A 27,966-nucleotide genomic window follows, 5' to 3' on the forward strand; every position below is an offset into this window, starting at 1 on the left:
TTGTCAAAATTCACATCGAATTAAGAAATATAAGGTTGGGTTCAAGTTACACTTGATGTAACTCTAAAAAATGTTACACCAATTAATAACTTATTTTTGGATCCATATTTTGAAAATCCAACCGTTAGATCACATTTTTTATATGTTCTTAACATGCATGCCAATTTTTATGCCAATCGGATGTAATTTACCATTAGATCTTTTAACTCAACTTTTATGCGTTATTTTAAACCTCAAAAATTTGAATTTAAACAATTGATTGATAACATGACTATTAATCATTGATCACCTTGAAATTTTGTAAGCATGAAAAATATATGAAGATAATGTAATCTGACGGTAGATTTGTCAAAATTCACATTGAATTAAGAAATATAGGGCTAGGTTTAAGTTACACTTGATGTAATTCTAAAAAATGTTACATCAACTAATAACTTATTGTTGAATTCATATTTTGAAAATCCAATCATTGGATTACATGTTCTATATGTTCTTAACATGTATGCCAAGTTTCATGCCAATCGGGTGTAGTTTACCATTTGATCTGTAAGTGGGAAGGCAAAAAAGTAGAAGGAAATTTTGGGGTTAAGAAATTTGAAGGTCTATTGCGGCGGTCCAACCCGCCGCTATAGCTAAGAAAATGCGCCGCAAAAAGGATCCCTATTGCGGCGGTCGTAGAAAACGCCGCTACATCTCGCATATTGCGGCGTCTACCCCCGCCGCAATAGGCCCGCCGCAATAGCTCGTTTTTCTTGTAGTGGCGGCTATAGGTTGAGACCGATAGCCGTGGTTAAGCTATGTTTTAGAAATGCGGCTATAGCCCTTGTTTTTTGGAGTAAGAGGAGGAGAGAGGGGAGAACTGAATGATTGTACAATTTTTATTTTTATTTTTTGTTTTATGTTAATTTATTTGTAGAATTGAATTGATTGTATGTGATAGTCTCTCTACTATTATTTGGAAAAATCTAATGTGGCAAACTACTATTGTAGTAAAGATCCAGATTGAATTTATTCTCAACTTATTGTTCAGAGTATAAAATAGTTACAATTCTTAGGATCTTTTTATTTCTAATCAAGGAGTCCCATGAATTTCATTGTCTAAAATACTATCAATGAAATAAACACAACCATCTGCGCCAAATTCTTAGGTACAAAAACTTAGGCCAACATTGCTCAGTACAGCCAGTTTTTAGAGATGTCCATAGTCCACAGGTACGTACTTCAAACCTCAAGACGCATAATATTTATATGGGATGCCGAGGTCGGCATAGCCCCCTTGAATTCTGTTCTTGCCAATGCCTTATTACCATATCTAAGTACATATTAGAAAATTGCGTAGGGCAGACTAAGCTACATCAAAGGTACATACATATAGCAGCATTAGTCACATAACAGAGCAAGCATTAGGATTCTCATCACTGAAAATCTGAGGGGGATATGGATATGCATACTCCAAGTAATACTTGGATGGCCAATATTCACTTTTCTTGATATCACTCTTCTTGTCATCGTCTCCCTTGCCTTCTTCACCATCTTTCTTTTCTTCTTCTTTCTCTTCCTTCTTCTCTTCTTCTTTCTTCTCTTCTTCCTTCTTTTCTTCATCTTTCACTATTGAAGCCTGCTTCTTGGTTGTCTTGTACACATAATCAACCAGCATTGTTGGTTCCACCACTCCCTTTACTACTACCTGATCATTAGCTAGGTCTGCTGACACTGATTCCACGCCTGCAGTACACTCCAACTTCTCAAAGTGCATCCAATAGGGACTTCAATACAGTTGCTACCATATATAGTGTGTGTTCAACTTTTTTCCTTTCTTGTTATTTTTGGTGCTCTATGGCTACTACAATGGTTAATATTGAACTATTGGGAATATTCATGAATCATGATTATAAATCAACAAATTATATTCAAGCTGTTCGACGTGACTTTCGCTGTTATGATCAACCATTACTAATACCTAAGGAAATCCTCGTAAGTTTCTTTTCATTTATACTTGATTAGCATAGCATCATCTTTTACAAGTGTTTGTACCAATATGGATTTTATTTTATATTCTTACATTCCCGGAGTCTCATTTGTTAGAAAGCACTAAGAGCATTCACAACAAACTGATCAAAGCTCTCAAAATGCTAAAAAGTTATTTTTTAGCAACACAAACAATAAAATGCATCTACATCAATGGTGCTCAAGAAAAAGTTGACCCATGTAATCGGGTGAAGGTTAAAACTGGAGTAAACCTTGGAAGTTTGGTTGTCAAAACGAGAGAATTATGCTCAAGCAAAAGTTGACCCATGTAATCTACCATTTATTTCTACATGGCATCTAAGTTTAGGCATATAAATTACTCTTTTTTTTTCTTAGAAGAACACATATAAAATACTTGAGTGACTGTGGTTATCCACCCATTCAGATTTTCTTTTTTTCTTTTTGAGAAAGACAGATTTTCGTTTTTTTGAGAAGACATCCTGTCAGATTTGATTGGCTTTTAAAGTCCTAACCTAATAACAAAAAGGAATATTAAATCTACTACTAATATAGTTTCAAAATTTTTAAAAATTATATGATAATGAATGTCATTGGTATTACATCAACAATATAATTAATAAATGGAAAATACTAAAATTAGTTGCTACCAATTTACATCAACAATTTACAGATAACAATGAATGTGATTAATATCACTTCAATAACATAATAAATATCCTAGATACCTTTTTTTTTAATTGATGACATGAACTTTTTTTTTTTAGAGAGTTTTAACTTATATTATTCGCTCCTGATGATAACTCATTAGACCAAGATATCAATTAGTTTTTGGTGTAGGTAGGGATTGAACCCCAGATTTTTTATATAACTATCAGAGATTTTACTAGTTGAGCTAACTGAAATTCACTAATGACATGAAAGTTGAAACATTGGTTTGTAAGTTTTATAAAATGAAATTTGTAATGTCCTTGATTACTTTTTCTTGTTGTGCTCAAAATAACACATAAAGTTATAAAATTTGAATGATTTTATATAATCCATTTCATGTATAAAAACCGAAATATATTCCCACGTGTGTGGAGTTTGGACTTTGGATTGGGTCGGTATAGTTGGATACAAAAAGATTAACCGAAAGGAATCGAACAAATTTTATCCAAATTAAAGTAAAAAAAGTGATTGACAATTGACATGCAATACGAATAGATTTGATTGCATGCATCACTGTTAATTGTTAAAGAAAAGAATCTTCTTCGGGGGAGAATTATCTTTTGATAAGAGCAGGAGCAATTAGTAAGCGACGCGGTGCGTTTCACTCGAACAACATCATTGTATAATCAACTTCTTCTTTTTCATATTTATTATTATTCAGTCCACTAAAGAAACAAAACTAGCCAGGCTAATCCAAATATGGTGTTAGTCTTGAAACTGATAGATAATAATCATCATCAAGGAATTGCGGATTTTGAGTATTCGCGTGGACTTTTCAAAAAATTTCCTCTGTATTTTTAAGAAAAAAATTTACTTTTATTTATTTTAGTTAATTGCGTTCGAAAACACTTGATTCTCTATTCTATTTTCTCTTTTATTAATTTAAATATTATTTATTCTTTTTTTTTTTTCACTTTTCAAAATTATATATATATATATATATATAAACGTGTTTAAAGAAGCAAAATAGTAAAATGTTATTTTAGAGGATATATAGGGAAGCCAATGTGGAGGTGTTTTTTTGGGATTCACCCTCTAAATTGATATCTTATTGTATTTAGGGAGATTAATGTAAATACTCTTAAACACTTTTGAAACAGAGAAACGAGGTGAGCCCCTAGCTTTTTAAATCCTCCTCCACCCTTATATACTTAAAAAAAAAAGTTTATGTAAATTTTATCTAATGGCCCGCTGATATTGTTTGTTTGTTTTTTTTTTTTTTTTAATAGCATTTTATGTAAATGACTACTTCATTATTTTCTTTTTCTTATGTAAATGATCAGTTGATTACATCATTTTCTTGCACTTGTTACTTTTATAAGATAGGTAACTCGCTCTTTTTGTTATTTTTTGAAGTTAGCCTCATAAGACTTCTATTTATATCAGTTTTCTAAATGTGTAATATTAGTAAAAATATGAGTGAGATGTTTGAAACTCTTGGTCTAAGATGGTTTTCAACAAAATCATGGATTAAGCATGAAACTAATAAAAGAATTAAAAAGGCAAAAAAGTAACCAAAAGAATGACCTACCAAAACTCATTAGGAACCAAGGGGCATCCAATTTTCCTTTTCCTTGTTGTGTGCTAGCGTTCTTAAACAATTCTATGTTTTAAAAGAAAATGAGAGCATATAGATATTGGTGAAGTTTTAAATGGTTGTAACTGTTTGTTAGTGCATAAACTTTTTGATTGGTTTGATGAATAAGTTTTAGTTGAATATAACAGCTTGATAGTGGGTTTGGATGAGGATCATTATTTAAATTGAAATTGATACATGGGATGTTTAGATTTCTAGATGAGGGATTTTTTAAATTTGTAATTTTACTTATCTAACTTGATTATTTAAACTTTCCAAACAGATAAATTTGGGGGTATTTTGGGACATGAAAAATTTAGAATCCATGATTTGAAAGCTAGCTTAAAAAATAGATACTAATTAAATAGTAGTATAAATAAATATGGGCCTAGATTAGGTCCAGTGCTTCTAGTGCATTGGACTCGGTTAGATTGTGACATGTGTTTGAAAATGGACACGTGTCACCATCTCAATGGGTCCAGTGCCACTGGACACTAGACCCAAACTGCTCCCAATAAATATATAGATATAGATAAATGATTGAATCATTATTATTTTTCTCTTATTATTAGTTCATTAAACCAAAACATATTCAAGATATATATTCTTAATAATAGATGGTAAATCTTTTTAATTGAAATTTTATTTTTCAAAAAGAAAACTTTTTTTGTGTGTATTTTTTGTATTTTTCTATTTGAAGAATTAGAGAAATGGACACTATGTTTTTATTATTATATTTTAGAAGAAATGAAAATTAAGAATATGTGGTTCAAAGTTAGAGATTCTATTGCATTTGTTATCTATGAAAAATAAGGTCTTAAATTATTATTATTATTATATTGAATAGTATAGGTTTAGACATGTAAAGTGACTTTTTAAATTTAAATTATTTAACATTGATTATTACTCTAGAAACTCCAAATCTCAGTTTTCAAATATTTACTTCTGTCATGGCCTCCTATCATTATAAATTGAAGGCCCACAAATTACCTTGGCCACCTAAACTACAAAAAGGAACTAAAAACTGCAAATGGCCTTAGGCCCAATGGATCAATCACTTTTTTTTTACCTGAATAGATCAGTTCCAAATATATATATATATATATATCTAAAATAGATTTCTACTTTAATATAATCTAAATATATGTATGTGAAGCTCATTTTCGAAGACTTGAACATGAATTCTTGCCCCTTATACTTTACAAACGTTTATATTTGTAGAGTAACCATTATACTAAAAGTTTACAGTGTTATATCAGTCCCATTTTAAAGGCAAGGGATATTGTTCTTCACATTTTTACCATTTAACCTGTTCACTTAATTTTTTATTTGAGAAACCAGATAGGAAAAGGGTGGTGACTTTCCCTTTTTAATGGAATCAAAAGGCAATTTTTGTGAGCATGCATACTCTGGATTTGGGGATAATCTTTAGGGTAGTGTTAGACGATTAGGCGGTGACATCATGATCTAGTAACTTTAGGCTTTAGATAAATAAGGAATGATACTGATTAATGACAAATGCACGTACCTTTTATCTTTCTGATTCGCCTCTGTAAAACTTGAGCGCATGCTTCGCAATGCATTCGAACGTTTAGTACAACTGTTATAACAGCAGGAGGCTGACAAAGGAGATTCAATCATTTGGTCAAATACAATTATTTCTAAACAATTAGTCTAATTTTTTTTTTTCTATAAATCTTTTCGCATTGTAGTGTCACTAATAAACTTACGTAGAAGTGATGTTAACCTAATTACTGCTTGTCATTTTAGCAATTACAAAATATAATATTAGTATATTACTAGGAGGCTAATATTACTTTAGGGTTATGTTAAAAGGGTGTCCTCAGAGCCTCTTTTTTTTTTTTTTTTTGATAATTTTTTTTTAAAAAATAGTTCTTAAACCAATGTTATTAAGAGTTAAAGCATCTGTTAATTTTTCCCATTACTTAATTAAAAAACCCTAATAAGTACAGTAATAAAAAAAGAGTAGGTAGTAGATGTTCAATGACTTAACAATGATAAGTTGTTTGTCTAATGATTCATAAGCCTTATTTAATTCTTTATATTTATGGGTTCAATCAAGTCTGATAACTTTTGATCATCTGAAAATCCATCTTGTATTTAAACATTGTATGAGAGGAGTAAATGTTTCTTTTAAAAATATTAAAAATTGTCAACTAATTAAGTTACAAAATTTTTAATTAATTAAAATATTTTACTAATTAAAAATAAAGCTTGTCATGTCATGCAAGTATGTAGTACTTTATTTCTTTGATTTTTGGGGTAGCATTTCAAGGAACATTTAATGCTTGGTCCAACAACTCTTGTTTGAATTACATTTCGTATTGTGGGGGTGGGCACTGGGCGGCAAGTAAACTGAAGATCCCAAAATAGGGTTAGGACGTAACTTTCAAAGGACAAGAGTACAACAATTATAAGCTTTGCCGACAAGACATGCTCGACCGGCCTATTAAGAGAGCTCATATTTTTCTTATTTTAAATACATTTAACACCGGCAAAAAGGACTAATATATTAACACAAAGTTCAAAAGGTTTGGTTAATATATGCTCTAGAAGTATACATTTAACTATCCATAATAAGAAACTTTTTATTAAATTGAAAAAATTGTCAAATTAATTAGTCATTTTTTCATTTTTTTATAAAAATTTGTCTAAAATAATTTACTAATATATACTTTTAAAGCATACGTTAGAAAAATCCTAACAAAAATATGAACTTCAAAGTTTTCTCTGTCAATGTCGTATATGTTGATTTTCATTAGGGGTAAATAAATAAATAAAACTAGAAAAAATTCTCCAGTATTTTTGAAGTACAAAAAAAATGATACTATCTCTTTTTACCTTTACGATGGATTCTACCGTGAATTTACTAAAGGTACTCTGCTATAAATGTGTAAGAGTAGAAAACAATTTTCTCCGCTAAACTAGGCGCGAGTGAAAGTGGGGTGAAAAACCCGTGATGGTTGCAGTCCAGTACATATAACTTTTGGTATTTGTGGGTTGTGGTTTTAGCCTAACTAGCCCGTGACAGTCCCATTGGCTCTCTCATTGTAAAATGTGCCTAGCTACTTAAGTGGGGTCAATGTTTTGGGGCCTTGGGAGAGCGAAAGAGAAGTAGTGGGGTTAACCTTTGCTGCCCATTTTGTTTTGTTACTTTCACGTGTCAGCGTGAAAACAGTGGCTACAACCATGCAAGTGGGTTTGTGGGGTGGAGTCCTATGTCGATAGGAAACTTTACATGCCTTCATTTCATTATCACCTCAATTTTTGAGACTGTTAGACTGGACTGGTGAGCACATAGAAATGTAGATGGCAAGGTAAGTAGAGGAGAGAAATTTGAAATCAATGGAAAAAAGGGAGGAAAAGGAAATGGGAAGAAGTGATGATGCCAATACTAGATCATTCGAAAATACGAGAGGGGAGGAAACGAGATTTTAACATGCTGTAAATTTCATTTAAAAATTATGATAACTTCTAAAATAGAATGAGGCAAATTATTCTACATAGAACATGTTTTCATTCTCATGAGCAACATAGAATAATTACTTTCCTTTTAACAAACACACAAAGAAGAAAGAAAGAGAAAAAAAAAAAAAAGATTTTGTTTAAAGTTTAAATAGATTTGTGAAACTTATTTTGGTACTCGATCACATTAAAAATCATTTAGCTAGGACCATAAAAATAAAATTAGATACTTGTACCATCATTTCTTTCTCTTTTTACTTTTTACTTTTTACCACCCTTTCTCCTTCTCTCTCTATCATTTGCATTTTTTTATTTCTACCAACAAACAGTCTTATATGATAATCTATAAATATATGATACCTTGGCTTGATGGTTGTTTTCTATCAAAATATTAATAAATTTTTAAGATGATGTTAAATTGAAGGGTCTTATCAAAGTCCATGAATGATTATTCATTGATTGAGCTGTCTAATCCAAAAAATTGGAGGGTATCATATATATATATATATAGTAGGTTCACAAGTTTTTTTTTTAATATCTATTTTATTTTAAGTTAGAATTCAATCTCCTATTCATTGGTAATAAGAGTACCTCTAGCAAATTCATCAAATTTTTGTACTATTTGGAGAATGAACAGTGATTTTTACTTTTATCTACTCACTTTTTCAAATACGCTTTCCAACATATTTTCTGTCTCATTTAAATGTTATTTTTTATTCATTATTTATTCTTTTTTTAACAACTACACATTTTTTAACATTTTTTTATTCAACACCTAATTATTATAATTAAAAAAAAAAAGCATTTGAAGAATAAACAGTCGCCCATCAAGTCTGATGAGCTACTATTCATGAGCAAAAAAAAATTCTAGATATACCGAACCGATTAGAGCATGAATAGTACATAAATTCTTCAAATTTTAGCCAAAAATTCCAGATACAGCATCTGTTGGAGATGCTCTGATAGACTTTATCACCATACTTGTACCTTATATCTTGATATACTTTATACTTAGTACTACATGGTACACAATTATTATTATTATTATTATTATATGGTACACACTTATTTTTATTATGTACCCTATCTAACTAATCTTAACTATTGGTATGATTGAAAAAAATAAAATAAAATAAATCTTTAAAATTCTCTGCTAGAGTGCCAGTATGGTTAATTCTCTGCTAGGGTATTGCACCTGGTGCAATAGCTTATCAAAGGATGAGATTGAAAGTTAGGTATTGCATCTGGTGCAATAGCTTATCAAAGGATGAGATTGAAAGTTGAAAAAGAAACTTTCAATCTCAGCCATTAAATAAAATATATTAAAAAAAATTAAAAAAGTTAAAATTAAAAAGTTAAAAAAGTTAAAAAAATTGTGAAGGAAATTGAGAAGCTATTGCACCTGATGCTGATCCAATTTATTGAAACAGCAAATTACTTGTGTGAACACTGTGTCCATCTAAGAATTTACCTCTTCTTTCTTCTCTTCCTTCTGTTCCTTGTTTTCTTCTTTGTTCTCCTCGGGCGGTTTTGGCAAAGGTGAAATTATCTCCACCTTCCTTCCACTTTTCTTTTGTAGCCTTTCGCATACCTTTATTGGGTCTGCTGCTTTACCTTTCACCACCACTTTGCTGGTCTTGCTATCTGTGGTTACCTCCTCCACTCCTGTAACAAAAGTTACATAATTATTAACATTGTTAACTTTTGCAGTACTCTTTTTCTATGGTGGTAAAAATAGGGCGAAAAAAAAAGGTGCACATAAATTATGTTCTCTCTAATTAAAAAACGTGTTAAACATTTCTAAAATTATGATATATTTTCCAATCTCAGTTAAATACCAATTCTTGTTGGCTAATGAACAATGTTATATATACCCTCTAAAAGGTTTTATAAAGTAATGATTAAGAGTTTAGAGCAAAAACAAAAGTGTAATAATGATTAAGAATATGCTTAATGGATCTCATGTTACAGGTCTTTACTTAAAAACAAAAAAAAGATAAAAGTAATGGCTTGCTAGAAACAAGGCCTCTCCCTAGTCCCTACATGCATTTCCAAATTAGATAGGTGAAAAATTCAAAATGGCTTTAGAATAAAATGAGTATAAGGAAGTGACCTTCAAATCCTTTCAAGGCTTTTGCCATTTTCCTAGCACAGGCTTCACAATGCATATCAACCTTGAGTACAATCTCTGGTGGTTCTTCCTTCTTTTCTTCCTTTTTCTCTTCTTCCTTCTTTTCTTCTTTGCTTTCCTCTTTCTTTTCCTCTTCCTTGTTCTCCTTTAGTACCATAAAGAAAATATCATGAATATATACAAATATCAGAAACTTGAGCTTTTAAATATCTCTCCCATAACATATATAAAATTATAAAAATAACCTACATATATAAACAAAAAATACATGGAACCAAGCTACAAACAAAATCATTTTGACAGTGAAGAAGATCAAACAAAGAAATTAACTAGTCCTTGTTCAAACAAACAATGATAGAAAGAAAGAAAAAAAATGTACACACAAAAAATATATAAAAACAATTTCTGTGTGATAATAAAAGAACTTACTTCACCCATATCTGTGATGCTTTTCAAACTCTGAAAGTTTTCTTCTTTGAGATAGTCTAATGAGAAAGCTAGCAGTATGTTATGGTAGCAATGGAGGCCTTTCAAGCTTCTCTTTCTCTCGCAGTCTCGGTGTCCCTCTCGCACTTTCTATGTGTGGTGGTGTGTGGGGGAGAAAGAACATTTAAGTAACATGGGGATTCTGCAAATCTGAGGTGGAATTGTTAATGCAGCGTAGACATTACGTCCTTAGCTGACTCAGCTTCTCATAAAATTGCCCTTCATTTCCTTTCAAATGACTTTGCATGTCGTTCTAGTCACACATTAAAAGAGTAGGACAACTAGGTCAAGTAGTTCCTATGTACAATGTAGAGTATAGTGTAGTCCAATATTTCTTGTCAGGTTATTTTTCTCTTTTTTCTTTTTCCTTTTTGATGAATTCATCATATTCTTGATCTGATACATATCTCATCTAGTGTATAATATAGATAAATGTTAAGGAGATAACTTTCAAGGATTCTTTATGTAATTAGTTGGTTTCGTGTTAGATTTAAAAGAATAGTAAGATATTCAAAAAATTTTGAACATTCGAGTTAACATAACAAATATATATATATATATATATGCTAAAGACAACTTTTTCCATGATTAGTTACAATGATAAAATTTTATTTATTTTTTAAATATTATTTTTATATAAATACAAATCATTTTGTCCCATTTTGAGTGTTTCACTCCATAATTATTAAAACCTAATTAGGCATTAACTTGATCTACAAGTCAAGTTAATAAGTCATTAGTTCGTCCCTTGCCGGTTGAACCTCATTGTTAAATAAAAAATATATAAGTATTTAAATAAGTTTGAGAAATCAAAAACATAAATATGTAAATTGAACCAAAAAAAAAAAAAAAAGCATGTCTGAATTATTAATGAAAATTAACTTGCCACCTAAATAATCCAATATCAAGATTTCACTAATAACAACACTAGAAACATAAAATAAAATGATGTCATAGAATCACATCCAATTATTTATTAAATAAAATCATATTACATGTCTTCCATTTTTTTGAAAAAAAAAATCTGAAACTCTGAATCATATTCTATGCACATTGCACATCTCAGTAGTTGGTCCAATCTCATTGATTATGATATGAGGTAAAAAAAAATTGAAGTTCTATCTTCATTTAAAAACTCCAATGCATGAACCTCATTATAAGATCTTTTATTTTCAATACACTCCTCATTCATAAATTCATATTAGTTACCAGTATCTCCATTATCATTGTCATCATCTTCAACCAACTCTTGAAAGTTTAACTTATTATCTTATACAATTTTTTTTTTTTTGGAACAATTATCTACACACATTGAACTTCTTGTATAAGGCCACAAATGAAATAAAAAGAAAAGTACATGTACTAGCACAAGTAAATTTTGCAATTAACATAACAAACAAACGATTATCATTTTGGTTTTTTTGATTCATACAAGCTGCTAATTCATGTTGGAGTATCTCCAATTCCTCTACTGTCAAACTTTGTGGCTCATCCTATAATACCCAATTAATATTCTTATTTTTTTAATTAAAAAAAAAATCAAAGTTAATAGGATCGGAATTAATACTTAGTAGAGTGGGTTTCACTCTATGCTCCATAAACAACAACTAATTGCATATCATTTTTTCTTTTCTTATAAAATAACCAAAGTTTAAAACGAAAAAAAATAAAATAAAATAATATAACACACATGAAATTCTCCGGTTTGTAAAGTAAAAAGTGAAATACTAAATATGGAATAGGACTTTTATTCCTTTTATATCTATTTATTATTACCATCACTTTTATTATGTATCAATCACAATATATAAATAATTATGTAAGAAAAATGTATGACAAATTTTATGCTGCTAGACTTGTAGGGGACAAATCTAGCAGCTCGGCCCAACTTGGATGAGATTAGGCTAGGATGGAAGCCCAATACAACTAATTTGTAGAGGTGGATGATCGAGGTCAACCCTTTAAGCTCTTGTAGCCATGATTTGCTAATTAGAGAAAGAAAATTGGCAAGAATGATAGTTTTAGTAAAGAATTATAGCAAGGAAAGAGAAACTCTTATTTAAGTTCTTCCTCGTATTGGCTAAGGAGCATAGTTCCTTAGGAATACACTTCTCGGTTTTACAATAATCACTTTCTCTCTCTATCTCTCTATTTCTTTTCTGTTCACTTTTTCTGATCGCCCCTCAAGGAGGACTTATTTCTATATATAGTTGTTTGGCTTGCATCCCAACCTTCCACTTGGATGGCCGTCGATCCTCCTTCAGATACTTGTCTCATCACTACCTTGCTTGTGGCGATAAAGTAGGCTACAGGTTGTGAGGGCATTGTTCAGGGGCTATTCTGCCATAAATGTGACAGGCTAAGTTGGTAAAGTGTATTGAATGTGGAGATGGTGGATGCTTTATCTAGAAACTTCCTCTTGCTCTTACTTGCACGTTACTATAATCCTCCTTTGCCTCCAAGCTTATGGCCTTGGTGGTTGATCTCCAATCTCTCGAGAAGTATTTGTTCCTCGGATGGGTGGTCCTTCTTGGTTTCCCTGACTTGACTATCTTGATTGGGTTGGGCCAGACTTGGTGAATAGTTCAGCCCAGTTGCACCTCGAATGTATCTCACTTGATGATTCCTTCTCCTCAAGCTCCCTCCTCCCATAAGACTTATTATGAATATGAATCTTTTGTATCACTTTTTTTTTTCCCACTTTATGTTCCACTAATTATGGTATATCATGTGGTTATTTATTTATTTTACATTTTAAACTTTTGTTATTTTATAAGGAATATTGAACAAACTCATGAGAAGTTGTGATTAGTGAAACACAAAAAATTGTACACAGGATTTGCATTCACTTATTATATAAATAATTTTATGAAACACTTATTATATAGTATATCCTTTTTCTGATATTATCCCATCACAGAAATAGTTTAACTTTAAGTTGGTTTGGAGTAATATTCTTTTAAAGGCATTTATTTATTTATTTAGAAACCACAACATAGCAATTGATAAAACTATCAATGTGTACTTTTAGTCATATAACATTTTTAGTAAGTAATGTGACTTGTCTAAATAATATATGCGGTTGATTATGGGGATCCTCAAGTCGATTAACAAGAAAATTTTTTCATCCAATGCCACATAATGGGTAGGAGATCTTAACATTGGATGTCCTTTTTTTTCTTCTTCATCTAATGAAATCCTAACATTTTGGATGTCATCATGATCACCTACCATAAAGTCCAAATTGTAACAAAAATTGTGCTACACATCAATAGTAGTTCATCACTTCATGAATTAAATCATCTCCCTAGGGTTAAATCTGACCACTGCCCCATTTTGCTTTTTACTAGCCCTTTGGAGCAAAAATCTCCCAAACCCTTCCGTTTTGAGCAGATGTGGCTCACGGACCCCTCTTTTTCGGCCCTAGTGGAGAGTAGTTGGCACTCTTCAAAAAATTTACCGTCTACGTCCTCCTCTTTATCTAGGTTCCCTCGCCGTCTAGAATTTTTAACGAAAAATATTAGTGTTTGGAATAAGACCTAGTTTGGAAATATATTTCAGCGGAAAAACCGTCTATTAGCAAGGCTTCGAGGCCTCCAGACGGCTATGGCTAGGAAACCATCTGTTTTCTTCTATTCCCTTGAAGAACAACTCACCCAAGAATACAACACCATCCTTCACCAGGAATATTTGTTTTGGCAGCTTAAGTCATGCATCATGTGGTTAAACTATGGTGATGCAAACACCAAATATTTCCATCTTCACACTATTCAATGCCATAGCCAGTCCCACGTGTATACTTTAAAGGATGACACAGGGCTTTGGCTTACTAGTGACCCTTTATTGCATCATATAAATGATATCTTTCATAAACTTTTTCACGCTACTTCAGCTCATATGCGTCCCTCTTCTAGTTGTGAGAGATAGTGTTCTCAACCCAGCCCTTTTTTAGAAAATACCCAGTTTCTGACCCAAATTACCCAACCCGAGGAATTTTTAAGAATCTTACTGATCTCCCTCCATTAAAAGCGTTGGGCTCGGATGGCTATCATGCTCTCTTCTTTCAAACAAATTGGTCCAATCTTAACACAAGTGTTATTCAGGTGATTCAAGAGATCTTTGAACAACTCATTATCCCGCTTTCGTGGGGTCTAACAAATTTAGTCCTTATCACCAAAATTGCCCATCCTAAGAGGATCACTCAATTTCGTCCAATTAGTCTTTGTAACACTCTTTATAATTTGGTCTCCCGGATTATAGTGCAATATCTCAAACCTTACATGGCTGATATTATCAACCCTTGCCAGGCGGGGTTTGTACTGGGGCATAGGACGAGTGATAATATAATCCTTGTCCAGGAGGTTATTAGGACTTTAATTAAGCGTCGTGGTGGAACAGGGTACATTGCGTTAAAATTGGACCTTAAAAAGGCTTATGATCGGTTAGAATAGGACTTCATTCAGGAATCGCTGGAATTCTTCCAGCTCCCTTCCAACCTCATCACCCTCATCATGAATATGGTTTCCTCTACTCGCTTTCGCATTCTTTGGAATGGAAGTCCCCTTCCCAAAATTGTGCCAACTAGGGGAGTTCAGCAAGGGGACCCGCTTTCCCTCTATCTTTTTATCATGTGTCTAGAACGTCTGTCTGTCCGACTGGAAGAGGCTGTCCGTGATAAACTTATTCATCCTATGGCTTTTAGGGGTAGGGTCCGCCTTTCTCATTTGTTCTTCGTTGATGATATCTTTCTTTTCACTAAAGCCACAAGTAGAGACTGCAGACATTTAAATACAATCTTGCAAAACTTTTGTGCCTCTTCGGGGCAGATTATAAGTGCCTCCAAATCCCGTATTTGGTTTTCCCCTCGTATCCCTAGACACTTAAAAGATCAGGTGATTGGCATATTTGGTATACCAACCACTGACTGCATCGGCACATATCTTGGAACCCCTATTTTCACTACACGTCATACAACTAACTCCTATCAATTTCTTGTTGACAAAATCCAGAAACATATTAAAGGTTGGCAAGCCAAATATCTAACAATGGCTGGCCATGCCACCCTCATTAAAGCAACAGTGACAACCATCCCTATTTATGCTATGCAAACCACGCTCCTCCCCCAAAAGATTAGTTACCAAATTGACAAATTGAGCTGCGAATTCTTATAGGGGACACCACTTCTCGGCGTGGCTGCCACACCGTCAACTGGGAAACTGTTACCTAACCAAAGGACGCGGGGGGATTAGGCATACCCTCAACCCGCCATCGGAATCGAGCGATTCTCATGAACCAGGCTTGGCAATTATATACTAATCCCAATGTGCTCTAGGCTCAGGTTATTAAAGTCAAATATTTCCCTCACACCACACTATTTACCAGCACCAGGTGAATGAGAGGGACTCATATTTGGCACTCGCTCTCACTCGATATTCAATTGCTTCTTGAAGGAATGCGTTGGATTGTCGGAGATGGGAATACTATTTGGATTTGGAAGGACCAGTGGTTGCCTCAGGGCACACTTCGTAGCTACATTGAAGGCCCTATCCATATCTAGGATGAGGATCAACGGGTTAGCTCTTTGCGGACCCATCTCACTTGGAATTTCAAAGCATTAAACTTCCTTCTCCCTTCTTCACTTCAAAACCTTATTCAGGGTATCCCTGTTGCCCATTTCACGCGGCTCCCAGACTCACTTAAGTGGCCCCACAATAATGGCATGTGTTTCATAAAATCTGCCTTCAAATTTCTCTTCCATAAACAAAATGTCTCATTCAACGCTCAAGGTTGGAAATGGATTTGGGCTTTAACCTGTCCTAAAAAGATTCAAGTGTTCATTTGGAAAGCCATGCGTGACCGGCTGCCCACTCGCACTTTCCTTACCATTGGCCGCCCTCATCTAGATGCTCATTGTCCTAGGTGTCATCACCCAGAAACAACCATCCACATCTTACGAGATTGTCCTTGGGCAAAAGAGGTGTGGAGTCAATCCTCGAGAATCTTGCCCATGTCTTTCTTTCAATTGTCTTTGTAAGATTGGCTCCGAAGTAATGCAACTGCAGAAAAGAATATACTGCCTCTTCAACTCCCTTGGCGTGTTTATTTTCCGTTTCTCTGTTGGGATTTATGGCTGGCTAGAAATGAGAGGATCTTCAAGGGCCAATCCTGATCCCAACATAGTCTTATATACTCCTTCGTCCAGGTTGCAATGGAATTTCATTTCTTAGCAGACTCTACTAGCTGGCCCTAAGTTAGGACTCCACAAATTATATATTGGACGCTGCCTCCTGCACCTTTTATTAAACTAAACAATGATGGTAGTGTCGTTCCTAATCCGAGGTTATCTAGGGTTGGGGGCCTTTTGCGAAACCATTCGGGTGAATGGATAGCTGGATTTTCCCTTCACTTGGGACTAGCATCAAATAATATGGCTGAGTTGGCTGCTATCCAACAGGGTTTGGCGCTCGCGTGGGATATTGGATTTAAATTCATATAGCTTAAACTCAACTCTAGTACTGTGCTAACTTGGTTAACTGCTCATTATGCCACTTGTCCTCCTAATATGTTACCTTTAATTTGTGATTGCAGAAACCTCTTAGACCAGGACTAGGTGGTTCGGGTGCTTCACGTGTATCGTGAAACTAATGCATGTGCGGATGCTTTGGCAAAGCGGGGAACTCACCAATAACACTTTTTGTCTATATATAGTTCATGTCCCAGTTTTGTATATGTATGTTATGTAAGGGATTTGGCAGGCCTATGAGCAACTAAACTATGTGCTCAATAACACATTATTGTTGATGTTTAGACCTTTATTATAAATAAGATCCCCATTTTTATCAAAAAAAAGAAAAAAGAAAAAAAAAGGCATATTATATTAATTAAATGAATTGGCATACATTACGAGGTGATTCAGGTAGTCACCTAGAAAAGGGCTGACAGAAAGTCCAAAAAGATTTTGATAAGGTTAGCTTTTACCTTATTTTTTACATGATTTTGATAAGGTTAACTTTTACATGATTAGTCTTATTGAGACAAGGTGATCTAATCCTGGTTTGGTCGAAATCAAATTGTTCTGTCTAAATGATTACGTGTACTTCTTAAATGTCTAAATAAAAGTTTATCTTAAACAATTATTTTTCTTTCTGCCAATGATATTAAAAAATAAATAATAATAATAAAGAGAGATATAACCAATATGGCAATACGTACCAATACAAAATAATGGTCACCTGAAAATTTAACATCAACATTTGTAATATTTTATTTTTCATTCGAATTGAATTCTTTATTTAGAAGTACTATTTTCACAACATTTTCAAAGTAGTTTTATAATAAATTACAGATGGTAAGTTATTACTAGTTATAATTTGAATTTACAACTTAAATTACTTTTTTACCCATCTAAAATAATCAATAATAACCTATCACTTAAAATTTATTATGAAATTGTTGCGAAAATGTTGCAAGCATATTGTATACACGAGTATTGAACTTTTGACTATGACTAATGTTTTAAAGCATAGTGTAAATTGTAACCAAATGATTTTTCATATGTAGACAAAAAATTGTTTGTGGCTGAAAATTAATACCATTTTTTTTTTTTTTTTTATGTATGTATGGAATATAAGTATATAACCGTTATTAAAGGTGTGGCCCACGGTTTTGGATTCCAAGCCCAACACACACGAAAACCCAACGTATGGTCGGCCTGGAAAAGCTAATCACTCAGTATCTTGAAAAGGAAAAGGTGGAATCGGACCATTGACTGGATGATACGTGTGAAGATAAGCGTTATCGTCATCTACCTAGTCTCCAATGAAATGAAAATTGTATGAGAAAAAAAGTGAGGTCGTAAAATAGGGTGATTGTTTTCATGTCCTTACGTAAACAAGTTGAGGACCATCTCCAAGAATCCCATAAAGTCAAAGGAATTGGCCTTTAATTATATTATATATTTTTTTTCTATGATAATAAAGCACGGCAAATGATAACGATATTGATTTAGAAGTATTTTATTGAGAGAATGATAAAATAATAAATGTTATAGACTGTTTTTATATTTTTTATGAAAGTGATGTCAAAATTATCTTGTTATAATTTATTAACAATTGCCCTAAGGACATTTATTAACATAATCTATAAAGAAAAAAAAGAATCCTCCTACCCTCTTTTTGATCATTCTCACACTAGGGTATTAACTAAACCGCATGACTACATCCAAACTAATCAAAATTACCTGCAAAATGGAGTAATTGCACCACACCAACATATATATTATATTAAATATATATTAATAATTTAATATTATACAAAATAAGTGGCTAGTTCAACATTAGTGTGTTCCAAGTTCACGTTAAAAACGACTTTGGTTTTGGCTAAATACAAAATCAAAAATTTAAAACCTCATTCACTTCTCCATTTCACCCTCTCACTCTTCTTTACTGATACCCTTTTCACTTTTAGTTGGCATGACTAGCATGTATATGGTACACTGTTTGGAGTTTATGGTTGTTTTTCATTAAGCATTTTTATGTTACAAGTTATATTTATTTAACAGTTATAATTGCATTCTAAAAAAAAGCAGTTATAATTGTGTATAGTTTACTGTCACAAATTACTTTTTTGTATATATATTTGTTGTATTATTAGTTTACTATCAATACATAAATAATAGTCANAATTTAGCATAGAGAAATGTAGAATGTAGATACTATGTATTGTCTGTATATAATTACAAAAAGGAAAGAGGACGAACGCTCGCATCCCGCTGAACTTTACCAAAAGATCAAAAGCTGATTCTGAAATCGTGAAAGCAAAAGCCATGAGTCCATGACAGATTGATAAATTGCACAAGACAACATACTATCTCAATTATGGTCCCCCGAAGGTAGAGAATGGTGAGTGGGATTGTCCAATAAGGAAAAATGAAAATGAAAGTGTGATATATGACTCTTCATATTGTGAATGGACTCTCCTCTCCAGCTACCATCAAGACAACATACTATCTCAATTATGGTCCCCCGAAGGTAGAGAATGGTGGGAGTGGGATTGTCCAATAAGGAAAAATGAAAATGAAAGTGTTATATATGACTCTTCATATTGTGAATGGACTCTCCTCTCTAGCTACCATCCCATCCCATGGACTTTAAGATGGGGAGGCTCATCTAGGCTTACCAACCATACCTATCTAGAAAGTTTTACTGATTTTTGAGTGCTTGCTTTAAGGATTGGGTTCAATTTGTAAGAGTCTAGGTTGTAATCCATCCAATTGAGTCGATCTTAGGAATCAAATTATTTGAATATTAGCTCTGGTACTATGTTAAATATGCTAGAATAGATGCAGAAACTTAAGTCGAAGGAAGAAACCCTAAAGGGCTACATCTTTATTATATAAGACTGTAGTACAAATCCTGTATTATAATGAACCTAACCTGAGTACATATACAACATACTAAACCCTATACTAACAATATAGTAACTATATTTAATAAAGTTTTAGTATAAATAAGAGACTTGACTTACACACAAAGTTAGATTAGGCTTGGGCCTATACTATTGAACTAATATATATCTAACAATTTAGAAGCAATTCAGATTATAACCATTTTGTCTAGAAATGTTACCATTGTAATTCAAGAAGATTAAAAGAAAAAACAGAATAAGAAATGGCCGACATAACATATATAAGAAATTAACAATGGATCAACCACACGAGGGTGTATATCTATGGCACATATAACATTGTCTGTACAGGAACAAGTTCATCAATAAAAAATCTAGATTAATAAGATATAAGGCAGAAAAGAAAAGATCAATTGAAAACTTCAATTATCTACACCTTAAATGCTCGTTCCATGCATATGCAAAGATCTTTTAATTTTCCAATTGGATCATGTTTGTCAAAGGGGTAACACATGATTCTTTGGATCCAACACTCAGGTTTTTAATGGGAGTCTAGCCCAGAACTCTTACCAAATGGACTTTGACTACTATTCTACTAATGAGGCTGCCCAAAATCATTCATTCACATTGCCACATAAACAGACCGCAAGCATAGTAAAGGGTTGATTCTAGCAAGGCCCGGATTGATTCATTTAGTAGCTTGTGTCATACTATAGTTTGGGATATGATTACAAAGGCTAAAGAAATGGGTGGTTTAAACATTAAATTAAAAAAAAAAAAAAAAAAAACCATGAATACTGCATGCTTATAAATCAAGCTTGAGACTTTAAATGAATCCAGATTCATTATGGGGAAAAGTTTTGAAAAGCAAATATTTTCCACACACCTCCCTCAAGGATAGTCATATAACCCAGTCAGCTTCTCATGTTTGGCGAGTTATTCATTTTGGTAGTTGCAATCTGTTTAAAAATATGTATTGGATTTTTGGAGATGGAATGAATATAAACATCCGGCATGATATTTGGTTTCCCGAGGGCCCTTTAAGAAAATTATTGGAAGGCCCTTTACAATTTGGGGAAGAAAACAGTAATGTTGCCACTCTTAGGCAAAGCCCAAACTGAAATTTTGATAGTTTATCAATGCCCATATAGGAACAAATCAAGTTTATTATTCGAGGTATTCTGGTTCCACTTTTTCAAAATACTCATGATAAATTAGTTTAGTTAGAAAATAATGGTTTTTGTTCAGTCAGATCTGCTTTTCAATCCACTTGTCATCCAAAATCAGAATCTAATCAAGCCAATCAATGGAAATGGATTTGGTAGATTCCATGTCCCATATTTCATTTGGAAAGCCCATCATAACCGTCTTCCTACTCGCAAATTTCTATCTCAACATCAACATGGGATTGGCCCCTTTTGCCTTAGATGTAATGAAGTTGAGTCCACAATTCACATATTATGAGGCTGCCCTTGGGCTATTCAATACTGGAATTCATTTCTTGGGCTCAGACCCTTAAAATTTTTCTAAGACCCTTGCAAATTGGCTTAAGAAAAAATCTACCCTTCACATTCTTGGTTATGAAAATCAGCCCCTTGGAGGCTCTTGTTTGTTTTATCTGTTTGGCAATTATGGTTGTCGAGAAATGAGAGGATTTTTAAAGTTCTTGTAACTCTGTTCCACATCTAATTCACAAACCCACTCATTTAGCCATTGAATTCTTTTACTCTACATATCCTTTAAAACATCAAAAAATTTATATTACAAAAAACATCTTTTGGCAACCTTCCTTAGAGTCTTTAATCACTTTAAACACAAATTGGAGTTCTTTTGGTAATCTAGGTAGAGCTGGTGAAGGGGGTTTCGTGATTTTAATGGGTTTTGTTAAAAGGTTTTTCTATCCATCTAGGAACAACTACCAATAGCATGGCAGAATTAGAAGCTATTCGTTTTGGTTTAAATCTGGCTTGAAATTTGGGGTTTAAACATATTATACAAACAGATTCTACCTTGGTTATGCAATGGCTAACACATGATGGTGCTTATGCGCCACAACTTTATGTTTTAATTAATGATTGCAGGTCCTTTATCACTCGCAAGTGGATCGTCCTTCCTGCTCACATATACTAGGAGGCTAATGGAGTGGCTAATGAACTAGCTAAAAAGAGAAACTTGCAAATGGATAGAATTTTTGTATATGAGTCTTGCACGAGTTTGTGTATAAAAAGTATCTCAGGGATGTTTGTCAAATGGGCAGTCTTAGAACCTAAACCGTCTATTTGAATAAATAAAACTTCTCCTTTGTAAAAAAAAAAAAAAAAGGTTACCAAAATTGAAACTCACAAGTGAGTTATCCATTTTTTTTTTTTTTTTAACTTTGAGTGTTTATTACACAGATTATATTTAGTGAAAAAAAGAAGAAAGTAACACACATATTAATATATTTTGATGAGTACACTAAAATATCTATAGTTGAATCTACTAAAGAGGCAAGTTTGTCCAAATAAGAAATTTATGTGGTGAAATAGCAGCAATACAACAGTAAAAATTGAACAAGGATGTTTTAACAGATCACATCTATGCTGATCCATGTTGATAACATTATAGAAAAATAAGAAAGGAAAAAAAAAAAGAAAAGCATGCAATTGAAATGCAAGGCCTGGCTCAATTATGTTTAAAGTAGTCAATGAAGCCAAGCAGAGGGTAAAGCCAAAGGTTACATATTAAAAATAAAAAGAGAAATACCCAAGTCTATGGCCTTGTCTGTGACAAGTCGTTAAAGCTGAACCCAAAAAAAACAAAAAAAAAAAATCCTTGCAGCTAAACGACACGCAGTTTTGGAAAGTATTTTATCAACAATGTGTCGTTTTATATTGAAGGATTTATGACTTGTAGTTGCCACTTTGTAGCTGATCCGACTATAGTCTTGATCAATAATCCTTGGTTAATTAAGTTAGATGGTTATTAATTTCGTATGTGTCCAATCTGTTGGATATGTAGCCACTAATGCTGGTTTAATCCAACGTTTTTGTAAAAGCTGAAACTGTTGGATAATACATATCGTGCTTGTACTATGTAGCTTAGTGTAAATATTAGAAGTTGTATGACATAATCTTGACATGTGCTTTGTGGAAAAAGTTTAGAGAGAAACCCTTTAAACTCCACCGATATCTTTTTAATGAATGTGAATTTTAAAAATCTAACAGCTGGTTTGTATATTCTTATTATATTCTCTATACTTACAAAATTTAAGAGAATAAAAAACCAATAATTATATCATCAATCAAATATTTAAATTTTAAGTTTTCGTAATCTAAAATTATGTATAAAAAATAAGTTTAATCATTGAATAGTAAATAATATTCTATTTGAAAGAAATTTGACATGTGTGTATAAGAATATAAAGTTTATGTAATCTAACGGTTAGATTTTCAAAATTCACTTCCCATAAAAAGATATACAAGGATTTTAAAGAGCCTTTTTTTTTTTTTTTTTTTTAACTAGTTTGGAGAGAAACTTTGTCCATGCCTTATTATAAGTACATTATTATTTATTTTAGAATATTTTAAACTATATAATAATATTTGATTAAATTAAAAAGAACTTAGACTTACATGATATGCATTTCTTCATATGATTACTTAAAATAACTTTTGTAGTTCTAGTTTTACTAACTTTTTTATTATTAAATTTTAATTATATTATTGAACTATTTTATTTAATTTACATATAATTATTTATTAAGATGTGCATCTTATGACATAATACTAATAGAAGGAATAATTTATGACAACTGACAAATGGCAATAGTCCAAACTCTAAATATTTATATTCTAGAATCTTGACTCCAAGTCTCCAACTTTCCAACTAGAACATATCAACACATGCATATGTGATTCTTTATATCAAGTTGACCAAATAAAAATAAATAAAATCAAAGATCCAAATGAGGAATCCTTAAGTTTCAGTACAAAGAGGAGCAGTTTCTAAAAAAATTTGAAAAAATTTGAAAAAAAAAAGAAAAAAAAGAGGAGCACTAGCATCAATTGTACTAAGTGCTAAATTTTTAGTATTTAATATGCAAAACACTAAAAAACAAGCTATATAAGATATCTCAAATGCTAAAATTTTTTAGCATTTGTGTTCGTACCATTCTACTAGTAGAACAGTGAAAACCCAAATTGTAAAAATAAAAACCTTATTTTATTCACCGTCTCTCTCTCTCTCTCTCTCTCTGATCAAACCAACCTCCAACCTCTTGCCACTACCGCTTGCCATCTTGCTCAGACCTCTCTGTTCTCTCCCTCTCTCAAGCAATAGCTTCATGGGTCTATTTTGTGGGTTGGTTGGGTTGGAGCCTGATGTGGCTTGATGTGGATAGTGATTATTAGAGATATATTAACCCATTAGCATAAACCCAAGCCTAATTATACTTTGTGTGCAAGCCAAGTCTACTACTTGTACTAGAAGTCTATTAGTCTAGGGTTTAGTCTACTATATATACACATGTTATGGTTCATTGTAACACGAGATTTGTAATACACTATAATATATTATTGATGTAGCCCTTTAGGGTTTCCTCTGTGGATGTAGGCCATTAGGCTGAACCACGTAACCCTCGTGTGTTATTGTATTCTATACTTTATGTTTTCGCTTCCGCATCCATACTAGCATATTCAACATGGTGTATCAATGCTAATATTTAACATAGTATCAGAGCCACCTTCCTGTGGCCACGGTTTTCTGTCCTTACGGTATATTTAAGAGCAATTTTTGTCTTCTTTGTTGTTTTTTTCACTGTGTTCATCTTCTTTGGCTTCCTACTGCTGCCGTCAAAACTCTCCGGTATAGTCATGCCACTGTTAGAAGTCACATCAACATTGCAAGACCATTGCCTTCCTCAAACTACCGTCACAGAGCCAAACTTCATTCAAGGGATCTTCTCAACCTTATCATAAAATAAGCTGAATAGTAAAATAAGTTGACAAAAATAATTTTTGCCAGACAAACACCATATTAGAAGAATATTGTATTGCTAATTAGATATCTGATACAGATAGGTAAAGCCCACTAGCGGATATATATTTACACTAACTGGAGGGTTTTCTCTTGGAAGTCATCCAAGTAGACTTGTATAGCGAGATCCACCATGTAATCAAAGTTAGTAACCTTGGAGAAGGTTGGGTCTAAAGCCAAGTGGCTTAGAAGCTTATTAATTGATATATCATTGTATACTAATTATCTATTGCCTGTGTATGCATGTACTGTGATTGCTAGGCTGCGTTAGCACTCGCTAAGAATAAAATCTATAATAGGAAAAGTTAACATATCTGATTGATACATAATATTGTGAGGCAGCTTATTAATAATGGTGTAATGTCCTAGATTAGCCAATATGGTTGTTCATTCTCTAGTAAAATGGTCTGTCATTTAATTGTTTTTTTTTTTTTTTCTTTTTTTTTTCTTTTTTATCTTGGCTGCTGTCCCCAGTTTTTGCCCCTGTTGTGTGGGATGAAGCTGGCAGCTAGTTGTAATTTTGGCTTAACAGAGAGTTTTCATTCATCACCCAAAAAAAAAAAAAAGAGTTTCAGTACAAAGACAACTACGAAATGCATTTTGGGTTGACAATGGGCTTGGGCAGTTCTGCATTCCACCCAGGCCAGCTCCATCTCTTATGCGAATTTTGAAGCCCGGCCTTCAAACTTGATGGCAATATTTCGCCCTAGGCCCAGTCCAACCGCTTTTTGCATAAAATGTGCGATTAATTTTAAATTTTATTGGTATCACAAAATAAAGATATAAATTATTTGATTTTTAAAATATATAGAGATTTACATTAATCAAAGAGATAGTAATTTTAAGAATTTTGATAATTATGTCATAAAAAAATTAATTTCATTCGTATAAGACTGTGACGGATCCCAGTCCAATATATTGTAATAACAACAATATGTCACGACATATTTAGTTGTACTAGATCTAGGTATGATATTTAGGAATTAACACGTGTCACAATATTTTCACAATATCTCTATGTATACATTGTACTTAATTACAATGTAAATTTATATTGTAGACACAAGAAAATTGGCAAATTTTGTACACATTTACAAAATTTGTACAATATTTACCATTTTTTGTACAAATGTGTATAATATTAATCACTTTTGTGTATTTACAATGGAAACTTGCATTGCAAGTACAAAGTAAACATATAAAGATCTAAAAAAATATAGTAAAAACAAAAAACAAAAAACAAAAACAAAGTTCAAACCAACTAGCATACTTGAAGGAAAAAAATAAAAGAAAAGTGCACCTCACTAATTGAATAAACCAAAAAAATACTATTCATGAGCCTTTGGCTCTTTTTATAAAGTTAATAGATATGTCAGCTTACATAAATATTTAAAAGAAAAAAAAACACAAACTGATGAGTGGAAAAAAAAACTTTAAGCACTGTTGAAATTAATGTTAAAATGTTGTGGACTTAGTATTTTTTTTATTTGATCTATAAAAAACTGAGATTTCAAAATTGTGAAAATATTGAGATAACAATGAGTGCTGTAACATTTTCTGAAAACATTTATTTTTAGTTGTGGTTGGTCACAATCTCATATTTTATTGTTTTATTTCGACTTGTAAGAAATTGACATGTCAATAATTGTAAAAATATTATGAAATTTGTTATGTCAGTATAACAATATATATAATAGCTTACATAAATATTTAAAAAAAAAAATTTGATTACTAAAAAAAAGAAAAAAAAAAACTTTAGACACTATATCTACCGTGCCAGTTGAATAAACCAAAAGCACTATACAATAAGTGTTGTAACATTTTCTCAAAACATTTATTTTTAGTTGTAGTTGGTCATAGTCTCATATTTTATTATTTTATTTAGACTTGTAAGAAATTGACACGTAAATAATTGTGAAATTTGTTGTGTTAATATAACAATATATATACTAGCTTACATAAATATCTAAAAGGAAAAAAAAAAAAAAAAACATAAACTGACTACTAAAAAATAAAAAAACTTTAGGCACTGTAGCTACAGTGCTGCTTGGTACTGTATCGAAATTTGTTGTTTCAATATAATAATTTATATACCAGTTTACATAAATACTTCCTCCGTCCCACTTTTTTTGTCCTGTTTGAAAAGTGAAACTTTTTAAGAAAATATCATTTATTGTCTCATCTACCTTTTAAAAATGTATAAGTTTCCAAGACTACCCTTAAAAAATTTATCAAAAAATTGAATTAGTAAATTAATGAATTTTATTTTTAGAAACAGTACAATATTTTGGAACATCTCAAAATAGAATAAAGGACAAAAAAAGTGGGACGGATGAAGTATTTAAAAGAAAAAAAAAAACACAAACCACTGAAAAAAAAAAATATATATATATATATATATATATATTTATGCATTGTAACTACAGTGCCACTTAGTATTGTATCTATTGTAGGTATAGTGCCTTTTGGTAGTTCAAAACATGGAAAAATAAAAAAAAAATTCTCACTAAACCAAATTCACTGTAGCAGCACTATAGCGGCATAGCCGCTTTTTATATAGTTAATAGAAATGTGAAAGTTTATATATGAAAATCCAAGTCCCTAAATTATTTCTTGAATATTAGATTTTAAAAAATCAACTTTGATCCAGGGCAAGTAAGGCCACTAATGGTCAAACCCGAGCGTGGTATTTTCAAATTTTTTTTTTGATAATTACATTTTTTTATTTAAAATAAAAGGTTAAAAATTGGGGAATGACATTTTAAACTGTATGTTTTAACTATTGTTTGAAATTAGATCCTACAGTTTTAAATTAAACATTGAAATTTAAGATGGCTACAAATTACATATTATAATTGTGATAAATCATATAAATTCAAACTTTGGACATTTAAAATTTGATTTTTACTAGTGGGTTCAAATTGATATAATTTTAAACGTATATGATTCAATTTTAATTTAATGAAAGTGTAGTGTTTAATTTGAAATCTACCTTAAAGTATAGGGTTGAAAAATGTAATATACCTTTTTTCAAAATGCCTTCCATTCTCATTCGTGTCTTTTTTTTTTTTTCTTTTTTCAAATTGGATAGAAATTTTTTTTAGAAAAAATATGATAGAATTTAAGTACATGGCATCACTCTATGGTGATAGTTTTTTTTTTTTTTTTT

At 31.9% G+C, this 27,966-nt stretch overlaps 1 protein-coding gene across 2 annotated transcripts; it reads right to left on the bottom strand.

Moving 5' to 3' along the window:
* Positions 1-1,217: 1,217 nt before the first annotated feature.
* On the bottom strand, positions 1,218-10,594 carry LOC111985513 (heavy metal-associated isoprenylated plant protein 7). 2 transcript variants are annotated; one of them, XM_024017168.2, is made up of 5 exons: positions 10,320-10,594; positions 9,873-10,035; positions 9,231-9,424; positions 5,802-5,892; positions 1,218-1,725 (listed from the first exon to the last, which is right to left on the bottom strand). In XM_024017168.2, exons 1-5 carry the CDS (start codon positions 10,326-10,328, stop codon positions 1,385-1,387), a joined length of 798 nt encoding a protein of 265 aa, XP_023872936.1. In that variant the 5' UTR covers positions 10,329-10,594; the 3' UTR covers positions 1,218-1,384. The 2 variants fall into 2 exon arrangements, with proteins under 2 accessions (XP_023872936.1, XP_023872935.1); XM_024017167.2 differs by lacking the exon at positions 10,320-10,594 and having other exon boundaries at positions 9,873-10,062.
* Positions 10,595-27,966: the final 17,372 nt, after the last annotated feature.

The sequence above is a fragment of the Quercus suber genome, unplaced genomic scaffold (genome assembly GCF_002906115.3).
Source record: "Quercus suber isolate HL8 unplaced genomic scaffold, Cork oak 2.0 scaffold_10, whole genome shotgun sequence".
NCBI lineage: Eukaryota > Viridiplantae > Streptophyta > Magnoliopsida > Fagales > Fagaceae > Quercus > Quercus suber.

What these genes read in the sequence shown, in the direction of transcription:
- LOC111985513 (XM_024017167.2), bottom strand. Translation starts at nt 10,047, where the DNA reads ATGGTACTAAAGGAGAACAAGGAAGAGGAAAAGAAAGAGGAAAGCAAA. An exon ending in AGCCTTGAAAGGATTTGAAG is followed by an intron (nt 9,425 to 9,872) that starts GTCACTTCCTTA and finishes CTTTTGTTACAG; the next exon opens with GAGTGGAGGAGGTAACCACA. An exon ending in AGGAAGAGAAGAAAGAAGAG is followed by an intron (nt 5,893 to 9,230) that starts GTAAATTCTTAG and finishes CTCCTTTGTCAG; the next exon opens with CCTCCTGCTGTTATAACAGT.